The sequence below is a fragment of the Penicillium pulvis genome (assembly GCF_028828015.1).
Source record: "Penicillium pulvis strain IBT 33274 chromosome Unknown scaffold_8_segment0_segment0, whole genome shotgun sequence".
NCBI classification, from domain to species: domain Eukaryota; kingdom Fungi; phylum Ascomycota; class Eurotiomycetes; order Eurotiales; family Aspergillaceae; genus Penicillium; species Penicillium pulvis.
In genome coordinates, this window is record NW_026643080.1 from 2606701 (window position 1) to 2623920 (window position 17220).

At 48.9% G+C, this 17220-nt stretch overlaps 4 protein-coding genes across 4 annotated transcripts; 1 reads left to right on the forward strand and 3 right to left on the reverse strand.

The window, feature by feature from the left end:
- Positions 1 to 117: 117 nt before the first annotated feature.
- N7503_010390 (FG-nucleoporin NUP159) lies at positions 118 to 5082 on the reverse strand (the record flags this gene model as incomplete). The annotated part of the gene is made up of 3 exons (XM_057069936.1): positions 118 to 4211; positions 4268 to 4949; positions 5011 to 5082. The coding sequence occupies 3 exons, from the start codon at positions 5080 to 5082 to the stop codon at positions 118 to 120; spliced, it is 4848 nt and encodes a 1615-aa protein (XP_056916547.1).
- A 734-nt stretch (positions 5083 to 5816) lies between these two features.
- On the forward strand, positions 5817 to 6799 carry pup1 (proteasome core particle subunit beta 2; the record flags this gene model as incomplete). The annotated part of the gene is made up of 3 exons (XM_057069937.1): positions 5817 to 5942; positions 6017 to 6064; positions 6146 to 6799. The coding sequence occupies 3 exons, from the start codon at positions 5817 to 5819 to the stop codon at positions 6797 to 6799; spliced, it is 828 nt and encodes a 275-aa protein (XP_056916548.1).
- Positions 6800 to 7144: 345 nt separating this feature from the next.
- Positions 7145 to 9472, reverse strand: N7503_010392 (uncharacterized protein; the record flags this gene model as incomplete). The annotated part of the gene is made up of 2 exons (XM_057069938.1): positions 7145 to 9096; positions 9160 to 9472. The coding sequence occupies 2 exons, from the start codon at positions 9470 to 9472 to the stop codon at positions 7145 to 7147; spliced, it is 2265 nt and encodes a 754-aa protein (XP_056916549.1).
- A 575-nt stretch (positions 9473 to 10047) lies between these two features.
- N7503_010393 (class I SAM-dependent methyltransferase) lies at positions 10048 to 11313 on the reverse strand (the record flags this gene model as incomplete). The annotated part of the gene is made up of 4 exons (XM_057069939.1): positions 10048 to 10739; positions 10812 to 10973; positions 11033 to 11112; positions 11303 to 11313. 4 exons carry the CDS (start codon positions 11311 to 11313, stop codon positions 10048 to 10050), a joined length of 945 nt encoding a protein of 314 aa, XP_056916550.1.
- Positions 11314 to 17220: the final 5907 nt, after the last annotated feature.

Below are 17220 nucleotides of genomic sequence, written 5' to 3' on the forward strand. Positions count from 1 at the left end.
TTTCGTTTCGCTCCCGTACCCATTAAACCACAAAACCACGCTAGCACATAAAAAAGGAGCAGAAGATGCACAAATACCAATTCTTCCCCTCATTCGAATAAACCAAGAAAATCCCCTCTAAAACTCGTCCACGCCTCGAACCTTGATCTCTTTCTTTTCAATGGCCGCCTTCAGGTTGCCAACAAGATGTTGCCGCCGTTGTGTCTTGACCTTCCAGCGAGCACTCTCTTCTTGGGCAACCACAGGCGCAAAGCTTTCAACACTGCGAAGGCGGCTGTGTCTGGCAGAGCCATTGATACTGGCCCGGAAGCTAACGCCGTGAGAAGCAGACTCAGGGGTGTGGTAGGCACTGTTGTCGATCGAGCCACGCGAGCCAGGTGTGGTGGGGAAACGACTGACGTTCTTGCGGGGGGTAGTGAAGGGTGATCCCTCGCGGCTGCTAGGAATCGTGTTCGTCATGTCGATACCGAGCTTTCGCATCTGTGCTTCCAGGACATCGATGTCACTGCTCTTGTTCTCGGCCATACTCATCATCGTAGCGATTGTCTTAGTGACAGCTTCCACTGTTGGTCGCTTCGATTGCCGCGAGTCGCTCTCGGCGCGAGGAACGTCAGCAATCTTAGCTCTCAACAAGGAGACGCCCTGCTCCAGATCCGCCATCTTGCTCTGGATATCTGTAAACGTTGTCCGAAGATCGTGCTGCAGAGCGGCGTGTTCGGCAGACAGAGGCGCAGCGAGGATGGCACCAGTGTCTGTGTGCGCATCCAGCGTCTTGCGAATGCTGGCGCATTGACCACGAAGAGTCACAATGTCCTTGGTCAGCAGCTCGCGACATTGGTTGAGCTTCTCCTCTACCCCTTGCACACGCTGCTCACTGAGAGAACGGACAAGAGCGGCAACCACCTCATCAAGCTTGCTGATGTCTTGCAACAACAGCTTTTCATCAAGGACATTGGCAGGTTGCTCACTTTGTAGAACATCCACTAACTTCTCAACGCCGGAGGTCTGAGACCTTTGCTGATACAGGAGATATGATTCCATTGAACGAGAGTTGATACCCAATGTATCAACCATGGAGTTGATGTCGCGGTACAGTCGTTCGATCATGCCTGGAATGCCTGGCTTGGCCGTCTCACCCATGTAGTTCTGGTGAGGTAGGAATGGGTCAAGTGTAGCTACAGGTTCAATTGGCCGAGAAAGATCTGCACGCAGTCTCTCATCCTCGTCATCTTCAGAGAGAGACAGAGCTTCTTCCTGTTCCTGGCGTTGTTTCACGGCCTGTTGAGCGCGAAGCTGTTCCTCTTGAGCAGTATCGCTGGCCTTCCTCAACTGTTCGCCACGCTGTTGGGCAAATTGGGTCAAAGAAGCCTTACGGGCATGTAAGGCGCTTCCAACTGGCTTCTCAGAACGGTTTTTGAACAGGGTGCTCTTCTGCGGCTTGGAACGAGTAGGACTTGGTGACCTAAAAGGCTCGCGGGCACTTTGAGCTGCGCGCCCAGGGGGCGGAAGATGAGGTTGCTTGGTAATTTCACCAAATAGGGTGCTTGGGGCTTGTCCTTGCTTCGGCTTTGAAAATCCTCCGAAAAGGCCACCAGATGAGCTCTTGTCAGAAAATCCGGCGAAAGAACCCTGTGCCGAGGGTTTGGGGCTTGGAAGTTCTGTCTCGTCATGCGTAATCTCCTCGCCACTGTCAGAAAAGTCGGATTCGTCTGCATCTTCCTCTGCATCTTCCTCCGCATCTTCCTCCGACTCAACATCCGACTCAGCATCCGACTCATCGGGAACAGGCACAGCCTCCTCCGAGGGGGCAGATTTAGGCCTTGATGTAACGAAATCCGGGGGCAAGGGAGAGTCTTCGGGAACAGCTGGCTTATCCTCGGCTTTTTTAGGCTTGCTCAAGAAATCTGGAGGAAGAGGGGCATCCTCAGCTTTGATAAGAGACTTATTCTGCGACAGGAAATCTGGTGGAAGAGGGGCATCCTCAGTCTTTTTAGGCTTGGATAAGAAATCCGGAGGAAGAGGAGCTTCCTCAGCCTTGACAGAAGGCTTCTTTTGTGATAAGAAGTCTGGTGGAAGCGGTGCGTCATCGTCTTTCGGGGCAGATTTGTTTAGACCAGTAAAGTCAGGCGGAAGGGGAGCATCCTCAATAGAGCTTTTAGACACATTAGAGGATGCCGATGTGTCACCAGGTGCGTAGCTGTCCCTGCTGGTAGCATCGGGGGGCAATGGTGTATCAAAGGTAGGCGTTGAGACGGACTGCTCTCTCTTCGGTGTCGCCGTCTTGTCCGAAGGCGCCGACAGAGGGCTTGTAAGTTGATTTTGAGCCGGGGACTGGTTGGTGTTCTGAGTAGCCGTATTATTCCCAAACATGGAAAACCCAGATTTTGTCGTCTCGATGGGGCTGGGGACCTTGGGTGTGGGCTCAGTCGCAGGCTTTCCAAATATGGATGTGGTGGTGGTTGTCGGCTTTCCAAATGGCGATGTTGTAGCAGCCGGCTTTCCAAACGGGTTGTTAGTGGCAGGTGTCGGCTTTCCAAATGGTGATGTTTGGGCAGGCGTCGGCTTTCCAAATGGCGATTCTGCAGCAGGCTTTGGCTTTCCAAATGGCGATTCTGTAGGAGGCGTTGGCTTTCCAAATGACGATTCTGCAGCAGGCTTCGGCTGTCCAAATGGCGATGTGGTGGCAGTCGGCTTCCCAAACATAGAGGTACTTTGGGAAGTCGGCTTACCGAACATAGGAGTCGGTTCGGTCTTTACTGGTGGTGCTGCGGCATCAGCAGTAGCATCCTCCACATCATCCATTGACTCTGGCTGGGGACTTGTCTTGCCGGATGAGACCATATCATCGAATGATCCACCAAGAGAAAAGGCACCGGAAGACTTGTTGTCAGATTTCGGTAGATCGGTAGCAGCCGTGCCATCGGGTTTGAAGGAAGATCCCAGTGTGAAGCCAGAGGTGCCGCCGCCAAAGGGATTCTTCACCTCATTAGATGGAGGGAAGGCTGTGTCAGTTTGTGGCTTAGCTCCAAACGGTGAGGGAGTTGGCGCTGCGGCAAAAGCGCTCTGTCCCGCAGGCTTCCCAAAGGCCGGTTCAGTGGGCTTGGATGCCGCAAGGCTACCAAATCCACCTCCTCCCCCACCAGAGAAAGCACCAAAACCACCCCCAGTAGAGCCAGTTCCGGTCCCAAGGAGTGACTTAGCAGGGGTACTGGGCTGCCCAAAGGGAGACGGCGCGGCAGCAGTTGAGGCACCGAATCCAGGCTTGCCAAACTGTGCCTGGCCCAGTGTACTCGTGGAGCCAAACCCAACACCAGGCTGAGACGGCGTTCCGAAGGAAGGTTTGCCAAAAGCTGGAGTTGAGCCCCCATTCATTTGAGAAGGGCTACCAAAGGATGGCTTCCCAAATGCTGTTGCTCCCATGGTAGACGATCCCATGGTAGACGGGCTTCCGAAGGAGGCACCGCCAGATGGCTTACCAAAAGTAGATGAGCCAATAGCCGATGGGGTGCCGAAGGAAGACTGTCCAAAAGCAGGCTGCTGGGGCGCTGGGGCGGGAGTTGGGGGTTGGATTTGGGAGGCTGTCATCGATGTCTGAGGAGCTGAGACCAGACCAGGATACGGCACTTTCTGGCGAATAGCATCAGAGTAAATGAACCACCAGTATGAGAGAATACCGTCATTGTTGAGAAGCATAAGACCAGGCAGAGGAGTTGAGCTCTCTGAGATGTCTTCACCCGCAATGGGTGCAATGACAGTCTCATGACAAGAAAGGTCCGCAGCCAGACCGATGACCGAAGTTTCGTCGACGGAATCCTTCAACGGAACTGAAGCTCTCTTAGCATCGTCATTAACTTCCGTGGTCATGAATTGGCCAACAAGGGCTTTAGAAGTTTCGTCACTGGCAAGTGGCTGATCACTTCTGGTGATAAGACCGACATCGGTGGATGCAGTTGATGATACAATCAAGACGTCCTTCAAAGAAGGCTTGTAGTCTCGCAGTCGTACAGTGAAATTGTATGCCGGTGAGCGGTTCATTGCAAAGCCCACTGTGGAGCAAATCTCTGGCAGTTTCTGAATGAGAAAAGGAGCCTGCTTTCGTCTCGTGATTATGTAGTAAGAAGAAGGCGGGTTCTGTCCAGTCCCATCGTCAGTGGCATTCGGGGTGTAGACCATGAAAAAAACATCATTCTCGAGCCATGACACAGAAGAAACTATGCCATTGTTAGCGGTTTTTAATCCATAATGGACTGAAAATATCAGAACTTACCATGGCAATCGCCCTCCAAATCAGATGGACGAGGAATACCATCCTTCTTTGTCCCATCGGGGGTCATCTGGTCCGCTGTTCCATCTACCAATCCAGCCACCAGCTGCTTTCCTTTGTTGCTCCATGCCACGCTGCTAACTCCATTCCTGAGGATTGGGCCGTTGGCGCCTGAAACCAGGTTTCCAGCTTTCAAGTCGGCGACCAGCAGCTCGCCATTGGCAGTGACGAGAGCAACGAAAGTAGAGTTGGGGTCCGGGTTAGGCGCAAGTGCCCGAATTGATGCGCCGTTGGTAGGAATAGAGACAGCCGGCTGCGCATTCCCTTGCACGATATCGGTGGTCTTGAAAACAGATAATTGGGAGCCATTTTCCGTGGCTAGGATCAAAGCATCATCGTTCGCGGTAAATGCCACATGCGTAGGCCGCGCGGGGAGAGGGATAGTAGCTTGTGGCTGGAACGGTTTTGTTTTGAGTTTATCCTCTCCTGCTGGTGCCTCGATGGCCTTTCTGATAGATTCGGCGCTTGCGATCACAAGCGTGTCTGGGCCGGCACCAACAACCACTCCTTTGCTTTGAGCGACAGCTAGGAGAGAAGAGGTCGGAGAAGGAAGGGAATTTTCGGGCCAAGGGGTAGGTAGTAAGCGGATATTCGCATCTCCGGAGAGACCTTTAAAACCGACTTCCTATAAATGATGTTAGCTCGCGACCTGCCACGGGTCATCCAAGCTTATACGGAGCACATACATCTGTGAAGACATCGGATAGCTCTGGTCCCAGCTCGGCCCCGGAGTGCGATTGCACTAGGTTGAAAGCCATTTTGAGTTTATGGTGGTCTGCGGAGACCGTACGAGGAGAGTCGCCTAAAGGTGAGTTTGTCCTCGAAGCATTGAGCGATGGTGAGCTCGGCGGCGTAGAAGAGAAAGAGCGTCGGGGGAGTGCTTGCGGACTCCGGTTAAAAAGCTGCAGAGTACGCGCAAAAATCGTGACGCGATCTCTTCCCAATAGAAGAGAGGGATGTAAGGATCCTGGTAGGTCCGCGATGGGAGGAGTAAAACGGCCAGGTCTCGACGGGGAAGGTGTTTGAACGCCCGAAAATGTTGAAGGCGAAAACACGCGGTGGTTATCTGATGCCTTGCGGGTCAGGCACCAACACAGGAGCTTCAACAGCTAGGACGATGAGATCTTCAAAATATCTCGATATCTTGTTTATCCTTTTTGAGAGTAGGGACTAAGTTCATATTGAGAGCTTTCATTCTTTCCAGATACAATAGTTGTTTGCCGTCTTTTATATCTGTCTTTATACCTGACGCATGCTTGTCTACTATGTATGTAGTTTAAGCCTACTCACCGCCTTCCATCCACTTAGGTAAACTAGGCTGCGGGAGCTTCGTCACTTCAAACAGCTCCCAACTTCATCAGCTTGCTCGCATCTATCTTCTCCCCGTCCATCCCTCCTCTACGCCTCCCATCCGCTTGCTTTGGCCCCAGAAGTCTCGCCGCCCGCCAACTAGCCATATCTTTGCCAGTCGGTCCACCCCTGCATTGTCACGATGCCAGGCTTCGACTTCTCCAACTACAACCGCAACGCGGCTCTTCACGCCAGGGGCGTTCCCCTTCCCAAAGCTACCAGCACCGGTACAACAATTGTGGGATGTATCTACGATAATGGTGTTGTGGTAGGGTCACCCCAAAATCTACAAAGACAGCGACGATGGGCCAGAAGCTGACATGATATCCGGGGAAACTACAGATTGCAGCAGATACCAGAGCCACTAGCGGGCCCATAGTAGCAGACAAGGTACGAATAGAATTGTCAAATAAAATGACGAAGCGTGATGGGTCCCAGACCGCTAATAAACGATCCCTCTCTGAAATATAGAACTGCGAGAAGCTCCACTACATCGCCCCGAAGATCTGGTGTGCCGGTGCCGGTACCGCCGCTGACACTGAATTCACCACCGCGCTGATCAGCTCAAACGTCGAACTGCACTCCCTATCGACAGGTCGCGACCCTCGTGTGATCACATGCATGACCATGCTGAAGCAACACCTCTTCCGATACCAAGGTCACATCGGCGCGTACCTGGTCGTTGCGGGTGTTGATCCAACCGGAGTTGGTCTGTACACTGTGCACGCGCACGGTTCCACAGATAAGCTGCCGTACGTGACCATGGGTTCCGGATCCTTGGCCGCTATGTCAGTGTTTGAATCGATGTGGAAGCCGGATCTTGACAAGGCCGGTGCTGTGGAATTGTGTGCAGAGGCTATCAAGGCTGGTATCTTCAACGATCTGGGATCTGGTAGCAATGTTGATGTCTGCGTCATTGAGAATGACAAGCCGACTCAGTTGATGCGCAACTATGAGAGGCCCAATGAGCGTGGACAGAAGGAGCGCAACTACCGCTTCCCTCGTGGTACTACTGCTGTGTTGAACCAGAAGATTATCACAAAGGAGGATATGAAGAAATATGTCACTATTGAGACCCTATCTGGGGACTCCAACCTCGCGGGAGATATGGACGTTGACAGTTAGATGGAGGTTTAAGGTCCAGGCGATGTGCAGGCTAGTGGTCTTATTTTCCTGAGGCGATTAATATACACTGGACTTGTGTCTCATTACCATCGTTGTATTCATGAAAGACGATTGGCTCGATCTTCGTTGTGTAGCTCTACAGCTGAAGTCTCCGAGTCTCTCAATGAAATCAATCAATTTCTCTTAAGTTCATGCACATAACTTGTTATCAAAATACGTATACATAGCACTTTGGAAAGGTAGGATAGGGTATTGTGTATTCAGTCATCCCCAAAAACGACATTTTGGTATCTTCAATTTGCAAAACTAATATACTTGCAAAGGGCAGTCGCTGGTACCCATTGTCTAGTCATGGTACGAACCTTCACTCGACCGGCCAATCTGCGGTGCCTCATGGAGCTCTCTAACAACATCCTGCCCTTCGAACTTCTCAATAATCCACATAATATACTCATACTGAGTACGCGAAATGCGGCGTCCTTCACGACGATACCGCACAACACCAGCATGGTACATTGCCCGCACCAAAGATGGGTAGACAGGTCCACCGTGTTTGCGAAGATAGTCGTATAGCCAGTGAATAAGGTGAAAAGAGCGGGAGGGAGTCAACTGCTGACAGCAGGATAACGCAACAGCCAGTTGGTGGATGAATTCGACTGCGGCGTATGGATCAGGGCACCTGCTATCTCGTGGTCCGGGGTGGTAGCGCACGAGAACTTTCTCATCTGGGTGTGGAATGGGTACCCAAGCCTTGTGAAGACACAACTTAAATGGCGTGTGGTTGCCCAGGAGTCTAGTGATAGACCAAATGCTTTTCGAGTCGCCTACTCTGGCAAGACGTAAACATTCGTTCATAGTCTCCGGACTCAGGAGGTCTAGCCTATTAAACATTTGTTCGAATGAACCATAGAAGAGGCCTCGGACTCCGTTATAGGTAGCTGGGTCTGCCCAGAGATTGGCCAAAGATATTTGAGAGGTTTCAAGTCGTTCGAGGGTCTGGCGGGTAGTTTTTGTGACCAGTTTCCCCTGTTTGAGGTCAACTGCGAGTAAAAGAAGGCCGCTGTATGGTAGATTTAGGCCGTGAATGCCATGCAACAAGTCTGCAAAGAAAGTTCCTTTCGTTTGTGAGACGGTGATTTCGTACAGACTGAGCAACATATAGATGGATCGATCAGTGGCTTTGGCATACGAGTGATACATGGGTCCCATGGATCGACTCAACGAGCGCAAGACCCATAAGCGAAGCACAATCTGATGTTGGACAGGCAGTGAGGATTTTTTAGGGAAGGCAGCCAATGCCTCGTTTTGGTTTTGAGTGTAGGCCAGCATTAGATCTGACCATATCTGGGAACGTGCAATGGCCGAAGCATCGGGTATGTTCAGTAGGCAATCTCGCCATTGCTCAAGCCGTTGGTTCCGATCCTGCTTCTGCTCAATAAAGGCCAGGCGTTCGGTGACATCGATCAAACAATTAGCCGCACAATCAGGGTCCAGTCGACTTAACAAAGACGAAGGGAATTGAACAGATTTCGTCGAAATCTTTTGACCGAATTCATGCAGCCATCTAAAGATAAAGGTCGAAGGCCAATGGGTATCGTGACTTGCATTGTGAGTTGCGACAATAACTTCGCCCGCGAAACGAAAGTCGCCGAGTCTCATAAGCTCTCCAAGCCAGGTATCGACGATCTCTGTATCCAATTCACCATAGCCTAAGATGTTGCAACGTCCGATGGCCTGCCACATAGCACGGTAGTGTTTCAGCAATGCTTTCTGGTCCCATGCGGCCAAGGTCTTGTTTCGCTCAACAATAATACCTGGCAGAGCTTTTATGATCAAGCAGATTTCGTCCGAGGCAACTAGTCCCAGCTCGAGGGCACGAGAGACTGCATTCAGCACAGCGGTTCGGTTGGATCGCTTTGTTTTTGTCCGCACAAATAGGTCCACCGCAGCAAGGTAGTTGCCAGCTCCCCAGACATTCAAATATGGGTCATCCAGAAATTGGATCGCTTGCGTTAAGTCTGTTGTTGAGCGCACGAGCAATCTGTCGAATATCTGACGGCTGTATTCAGGCTCTCGGTGCAGGTCGATTCTCAACCGACGGGCAAGATCTCGAGCATCCTCAATCCCCCAGTCCTTCCCTTCCAGGAACTTCTGAAGTACTTGCGCCTTTGTTGGTTCCTTTCCTTCCCGCGAGGTCGAGACTTTTGATTCCAGGATCCGCGGGTTGATGGGTTCAGGATTGTGGTCGTAAAACGGAAGCGAGGTCTCGGCAGTCGCGTAAGCGTAGCTACTCAAGTCTTTCAGATTGTCAGTTGGTTAAGTCCAGTCTTGTTCAGCTTATTCGCTCAGATCCCACGCACCTTGAGTATCGGCATGCGATCTCTGCCACGGGTGATCCGTCCATTTCATATGTTCTCGTCCATTGCGCCCAAAAAGACACGCGATATCTTCCGCTGGAGATAATCCGAAGCCAGCAAGTGCTGTATTTCGGCGCCGGGCAAGTCGTCTTCGCGCCTCCAATGGTCCGGGGACGCAGCTGCCATGTCGTCGTTGACCGCTGGCGAAGCGACGAAAGGTTGCTGCAAGCAAATCGTCGCTGACCCAGGGATGATCGAGGGTTGAAGCCGAGGGAGGTTTTAGAGCATGCCTGTAGGCATGCCTACTAAGAGACATGGATTATTGTTGGCATATGCGAGCCAATTGAGGTGTTCCGGGGGGTCATGTATCGCCGAGCGTTAACATTTGGATGCAGCTTCAACTGATTTCTTGGCATTCTATGACTAAGTAATAGGGCCAATGAGAGGCCACCAATTTATTAGCATCGGAAGTACGTAGTATATCGCGATAACTTTTGAAAGATTGTTATGAAGTGTTCATTTTTATAATTTATATTTTTATCATGAGTAAGGGATGTATTACCCCCTATTGTTCGCCCATCAGATGTTCTGCGATCGTCTCTAAAGAATGCAATGCAATTCGATCAATGCAACATAGGTAAGCGTAAGAATGATTCGTGAATGGGAATTAAGAAAAGCAAAATGTAAAACAGGTAAGATAGAAGAAGATAGACGAAAATAAAAACAAAATCGTCAAAAGCAAAGCCTGGCGCCAATGCAATGCATGCAACATGCTGTTCGCCCACCAAGGGTATACTATGCCAACCATCTCAGCGAAGACATTAACGAACGGTGTATAGGACATATCGTCATCATAAGAAAGAAGATAGAATTCTTCTCCCAATTTTTTCATCAAGGGGTCGTGGAGAGGGGCTTTCGGCCCGTAACCACATAGTGATCCATGTAGGCATGCACACTCCGATCCTGTATACTCTTTCTGACATCGACAAGAAAGACCTCAATCTCAGGCTTCGACCAGCCCAGAGCAAGAAATGGCTTGTATGACCAGCCCGACAAAGCTTCAAGCCAATTGTTCTCATTCCATTGCCCGATGACCTTCAAGCGCTCATCGGTAGGCCAGTTGTTTGTCGGGACTTTGAATTTCCGTTGCTCAACATCCACAAAGCCTACTTCCTTCATCCATTTCTCAAGACGATGAGCGATTCGAAACTGTCGACATGGCTCGACCTCCTGGCTAGAGCGCATGTTCAAATCAAACCAGTCGTGTAGAGCATACGTGCTGAACCCGTCTGGGTTCTCTGGTGGCATGGTGCCGTCGTCACATCTTGGCTTCGGGTCTGTCTCCTGGCATTCGATATAACCACCTGGTTTGAGGTGTTTGAAGGATTGCCGTAGTACTTGCTTGAAGGAAGCAATGGCGCCTGACATGTGAGCGACGTGAATAAAGTCGAAATGATCTGCATCCCAAAGCCATTCTTCTTCTGTAGCGTCATCTACCAGGAAGTGAACGTTCTCTGGGACCTCTGTGGGCTGGACAGGGGAAAGATCTGTTCCCGTAATTGTGGTATTCGGAAAGATGGTTGCTGATGTGAAGAAAGATTAGATCTTTTAAATGGAACAAATGTCAAATTCACGCGAAAAACGGAACCGCCTACCCATATCTATTGGCCATATGCCAGAGCCGGTGCCAACATCGAGAATTTGTTCGGGCTTTTCAAGAGGAACATGATATAGATTATTTTTCGTCACCAACTTGTACATATGATGCGCCATGTCCAGACGATCCAGTTCCTGCTCATCATTTGGATATAAATATGCTAAAATGATTGTCAGAAGTGCTCCAGAATATGTGTGTAAATTTAATTGAAGGACAAACCTCCTTCATGGTATTTGTGATACCGTCTTCCATTCTCGACGGGATAGTCTGTTACACTGTCTGTCAAGGACTGCGTGTCACTGTCATCGTCTTATTAGTCAATCTTCAAGAATAGGCAGTAAAAAGATCCCAGCGAGACAAGATGATCATACCATTCACTTTTTGGTTCCTGCATATCTTATGTTAGCATTAAGCATTCCTCAGCAAGGATGTTGGGCATGGTATTGGCAACTAATGAGCAAGTTCTGAGCAGCACCTTTCATGAACTACCATGGAGCCATTGGATAAAAGCTTACAGAAGACTTTGGGCTCGTCATAGCTGCCCCAGGTCCGTACCCAGTGGGATAAACCGAGGCAGATAAGAGCTTGCAAGCCAACCCTAAAGAGGGTTCAATAGGGAGGACACAGAGTGGATCCAAACCGGCAGCAATGCTTAGGTCAAATGCAAGAAAATAAGTAGCAAAGAATATAGACAAAAAGAATCACCACCCCACGAGGGAAAAGTGAAAAATGAGCGCTTATTCCTCGGCCCAACCAACGAGAACAGCGTGAGTCCTATTTTCAACGATGGTGGGGGAGCTAGCACTGGGGAAATTGAGCGAGAGCGGAAGGGTGTTTAGCGATACTCCATTTGCGATCCCACCCTAGTTCGACATTGTCGGTAACTATGCAGAGGGCGTGAGAGAGGCGTTCGGAGTAAAAAATAAAAAAAAGAATTAAAAAAGGTCAAAAAAAATTGAAGCAGGGTGGAATGTATTTGGGGGAAAGGTTGTCAGTTCGTCGAGCCCGACAGCTCGGGTTAAGTTATAATTTGGCAGGACGGGAAGACGATCCGGACAACTATAAATCAAATGCTGGCAAGCTACCGGGGTGGGATCGACATTAGAAATGTCGCAACAACCAAGGCCCGCAAGGGTGGGGAGTGGAGTACAAGGGCGTGCATGGATGGGGTACAAAGTTGAGCCAGACTATACCAGGTGGGCATGGACGTCAGAGTGTCGGGCTGAGAGTTTTTTTAGCGGGGAAGCGCTTCGGGCGGACAACCATGTAAAAATTTTAAATTTTCCAGGACACGAGGGGGTTAGGGTTAGAGTCGAGGCATGGTTTCTGTATGGGGAGTTTCCCCGTTCGGTGTGGAAGGAAAGAAGAGAGAAGAGTAGATGTAGATACTCGTTTTAAGTGATGAATTGGATCTTGAATTGAATTCCCATGGACGAAACAGAAAACAGAGAGTGAGGTCAAATGAGAAAAAGAGAAATCATATTGAGGAGCGGAGACTGGAAATACGCGATACGTATATAAAACGCCCAGTCCCTTTCCCTGTTTTGGTGGTTCGAGCGCAGCCGATCCCAGCGACGTTCGGATTGGAATCGGCCCCTGCTCTTCTATACATGCATAATTTTCTGTGGTAAAACCCCCGGAACACTAGGTTATTACAGCATACTAGTAAAATTCAAGGATGCCCTTATTTGCAAGTTATACGTGGATTTCTTTTCCGCTCAATGACTCGTGGACCCTTGGGCTCACTGGTTTTTTACAGGTGAGAACACTAGTAAGATTTTTATTTCATTCACTTCCGTGCAAAAAACCAAGTTCCCAAGGAGTCTTTACCTCGCAGAGCCAGATTAGCCAATAATCAGTGGTTCCAGTGGGCTGGGAATTGGCAACCGAACTAACCCAGGGCCGCTTTTACCCTTTGTCCTGGGAATCTCCGCCGGGAATCTGGGAGGGAAAAAGAAAAATACGCTTCTCCTCAAACAGGTGTGCATGAACGCTGCATGGTTGATCCTGGACGCCATTCTTTTCCGACAGTTTGGTTCCTCCGTGAAAGAAAATAAAAAAAATAAAATAAAGAATTCGATTTTCTCGTTCTCGCGGACTAGATCGAGCAGGTATGACCCAAGGTGATAGCAAATTTCTCTGATCGACCACTGGCAACTCCCCAGCCCCGCAGTAGCGATGGTGGACAGGAAGGCCCAGTGGAGCTGTCAAGAATTCCGATTCCCATACTCCGTCCAAGGGGAGACTATTTAGCGAATACCATAATAATGGAAATTGATAGCCTCGCTATTATGTCTACGCCCGACAACTGCTTTTACTTGCTTTGTTCCTCTTGCTAGGGTCTTAGAAGGGGCTACCCATGTTCCCATGTGGCGGTATGGGAAAAAAAGGCAACAGGACTAACATAGAACTAGCTTAGTTGGCATGGTTGCAGGTGGTTTCGAGTTGCCCCTCCGGGATAGCAAGTGCTCCGCCTGCTTTAGTGCCTTTCGTTCTAGCGGTGGACGAGTTGATCTGTCAGAATTAGCGTCTCGTGCGGACTCGAATCTAGACACTTGACCCCTCGGTCGCTCGATTTGGCAACTAATGCCTCGGTCAACATATGAAATCGCTTCTTTTTTCCTATTGATTATTCATCGTAGTCTGGGTGTATCCTAGCATACTGGAAAAAGCAAGGGAAAAAAACGCAGGTAACTTTATAGGTAACAAAGACAGAGGGAAAACTCACGGACCACACGTAGGGCGGGGGGTCCTCATCGGGATCTGGAACCTGCACTGGCGGAACAGCGAAATGCTCCGACGATCCGGGATTTGGGAATGTACCCCTGTCTTTTGGGCCCGCAGCCTCGTCACTGAAACTGGGTATCAACGGTCGTAAATGTAGGGTCTCTTACTGTGGTAGGGCTAGACTCAAACGTGATCTATTTCGGTGAGCGTAGTTTCTTGAATGTGCTACGGTACGTCACAAGGTCAGGCCAAGATTCAAGACCAGTTCAAACTGATTAGCATGGGCATGCGAGCATAATGTCACCTTGAGTGACAATTTGGATGGCTGCCGCCTAATACTGCCTACGTACATGGAGAATCGTGTACTCGGATTACTCCGAACTCATGAAAACAAATGATGTGTGCATGGGGAAACAAGACTAAAATCTAGAATGATTATAATATGAAAAAGAAAAAAAAATAGGGCAAGTAATTGTCAATATCAGATCCCTGTAATAGTTCCAGAAATAACCCAGGGTTATTCCCATGGCGCTGGAATTCCATTCAAAGGGCACCCCGGGGGCTTTGTTAGCAATCCGACGAGTCAAAACCATTCTTGCCGACCCGACTGCTGGGAAAGTGTTCGGGTCCCAATGTGTCGGTACCGCATGCGCAGGAGCCAATCCGCCAAGGGGTCCTAAGAAATCAGGTACTTCTGAAGAAATACATTTATTTCTTAAACATGATTTTTGGGCCTAATTGACCGTTGTGCTTTCCTGGCCAATGGCTAAAATTCTCTAAAAATTGAGTCAGGGTCTCTCCCGCAAGACATCCTGTTAGGCAGTGATTGTCTCTGAGATTCAACCGGGTGCGCATATTAACCCCGAGTTGAAAACCAGATTTTGCCTTTCATGTTCTGATGGAACCAGTGGTTCGGTTCATCTTCGGCTGTATGGATGATGGAAACGAAGGCGGCCCTGAGACCGATCTGTTCCCTGTCTAGCTCCCAAGTTACTCCACAAATAAGAATCTCTACCAGCCGGGATTACAACATTATGTTACACCAATGGCTTCTGGCTCCGGGCCCCTACGACCACTCAGAGTCCCCTGCAGATTAAGGAGGCTGAAAAAAGCGGATGCGATCATGTACAGAAATGATATCGAAATACTACCTTGCCATGCAGGCAGGAGTTTTTGGAGCATCTATCCCTGCGAGTACCTAAGGATTAACGTAATTAATAAACGGGTGCCATCCCCAGAATACTATAACGAATGCAATAAGATATAACACTAATGTCAAATACATTTTAAACTGGCCATTTGAGCTCTAGACACATATCTTCGACTTATTCTGGTAGCCTGTGGGAATTGACTAAAATCCATCTGTATACTATATCTAACATGAAGATCATCTAAGTATTAAATTACAACGAAAACTATGGTTATGGAGATATCAGGCCGAATCTGTTGCATTTAGGATGGCGCCCGCTTACCGGAAATGCGGGTTATGTCCGTGTGCTGAGGCTTGCAGTTGGACCGAGATCATCAACTTGTTTGTTTACCTTTTTGAGCTTACTGAAACACTGATTAATCTCGGGACTTCACTCCTTCGGCCGAGCGATGCAAGCCTCCAGCCTTTCTTACTACAAAACCCTAATCTCAAAGGTTACGTGGCTCTCAAAATTAAAAATGCCCAATTCTGGTAGGAAGTCGACCGCCTTGCAGTGACAAATACCACACTGTTCTCCACAACTCAGTCCACCATTGGACCAAAGAGACTGCATTTTTCATAGTCGCTTGACGACATGTCTACCCAAGCGAAGAAACTAGTCTATAATGGCAGGTCGTAACCGTGGTTCTGGCTGTTTTTGGGGACGCGAACACCATTTTGCTGTGGGGGGATTGTTGTCGATCAGCTGGAGAGGCCCACACACGCGGAACATGTTTAGTTAGCCATGTCGGCTAGGAGCACGTTCCAGCTAGGCCTATGGGGGCAGGGGGCGCACTAACTAACCTGAACTTCGGAAGTAGAGGGGTTCTCATCATCTCGCTAGATGTAAGCCTGAAATTTGAAAGACGAGAGAATGAGCGATGTGAAATTTAGTACAGTGAGAAAAAAAACTCATTGATTTGGAATTTGGAATTCAGTGCCGTAACTCTATCATCAGTATACGATTACTCTAAGTGGAGCCGAGGGCCAATCGGCAGGCTGGAACAGCGAGGTCATGCATGAATGACACGGGTCACTTGCTGTCAAGTGCGAAAAGAAAAAATCGATTGTAGATCAGGCGCATCTAGGACGGATATAAAAATCTACTTCTAACCAATGAAGTTGATGATTTGCGACTTGCAGATCTGCGAGGAAGTCCGGGAACGAGACCCGCCGAATGAGAGGGGCTTTAGGCGGCTCTATAATCAGGAAGAGCCAATGACACGTGAAAAGAGGTGAAAATAATTTGTCATTGTTTGGGTGGATATAACTTCAAATCGCTCGGACCATTCCCGCTGACGACGAGGATGAGACCTCGGAAACACGAGCAGGGTTAAGCCATGGTGGCCACCTCAGCAAAAATAAAAATGAACTGAAGTGAAAACCCAGGACAACGACCAAAGAAGAAGGTACCCCAACAATATTCCCCTTGCGCATGTTTATTTGACTAAAGTGGCGATCTTGTGAGGTACCGACGCAGATGTCGATCTCCTGTTGACTTTTAACTTGCAACGTACTTTATCCCGTTCATAACAACTAGAACTTGCGAGAATCGGGATCCGGTTCCGAATTACATTCCCTGTATACTTGGTCTAAATGTAAATTTCTGTTTGGGCCTTGCATCCCTTGCTGATGTATGAGTGCGGCCCAAATTCACCAGCTAAGCCACATAAAAAATTCACTATGAAAATGTATACAGTTGACCTCGGCATCAGCCAAGAGATGGCCCACTACGACTCCTAGTTGAATGCGCTTGTGATTCATAACCATATTGATGGGAAATGACTCAATACCTTATCGTTGTTACAACTCACCAGATTTTCCAATCTTCCTACTGGTGGTTCCAAGGCTGAGAAGGCAAATGGTACCTTTGAAGCCTGGTGAACGTATCGCAAATCCGACATGGATGCGAATCATGTACTACATACGTAAAAATCTACAAGGTGTGCTCTGAGTTAGCTTAGCAGAGCATTCGAAACTACTTCAATAGCATGCCAATAGCTAATGGAAATATATTGTTTTATGGTCATGTATATCGGAATACAAGAAGTCGAACATTGACAAGGACGACTTGGGGAAAGGTCTCGTATTACTGTCCTTTTCAGTATCTACTGCTCATTCGACGCATAAATGTGTGTGAAGTTTGAGGCCCACCTCCACTTTAACGGAATAGAGGTCATGGTTGTCAACATTTGCGCTAAGTAGGGGCGGGTTCAAGAGATCGTTTTAATACTTTAACCGAGGTATCCCCAAAGACTTAACTTGAACAGCATTCTACATGGGCCGCCTAGGCATAGCTTATTAGATATTACAAGACTTCGGCAGGTCAATCAGCGCCCGCTGTTCAAAACCTTGGAAGATATTAACAGTAGAGCACCGCCGCCGAAAAAGAAGTAGGTACCTAGTAGGTATATAATTCTCATATACAGGCCTTTTTTCTTTTTTCTTTTTCCTTGTTCTTTTCTTGTTCGACTCCACTCCCGCATATTTG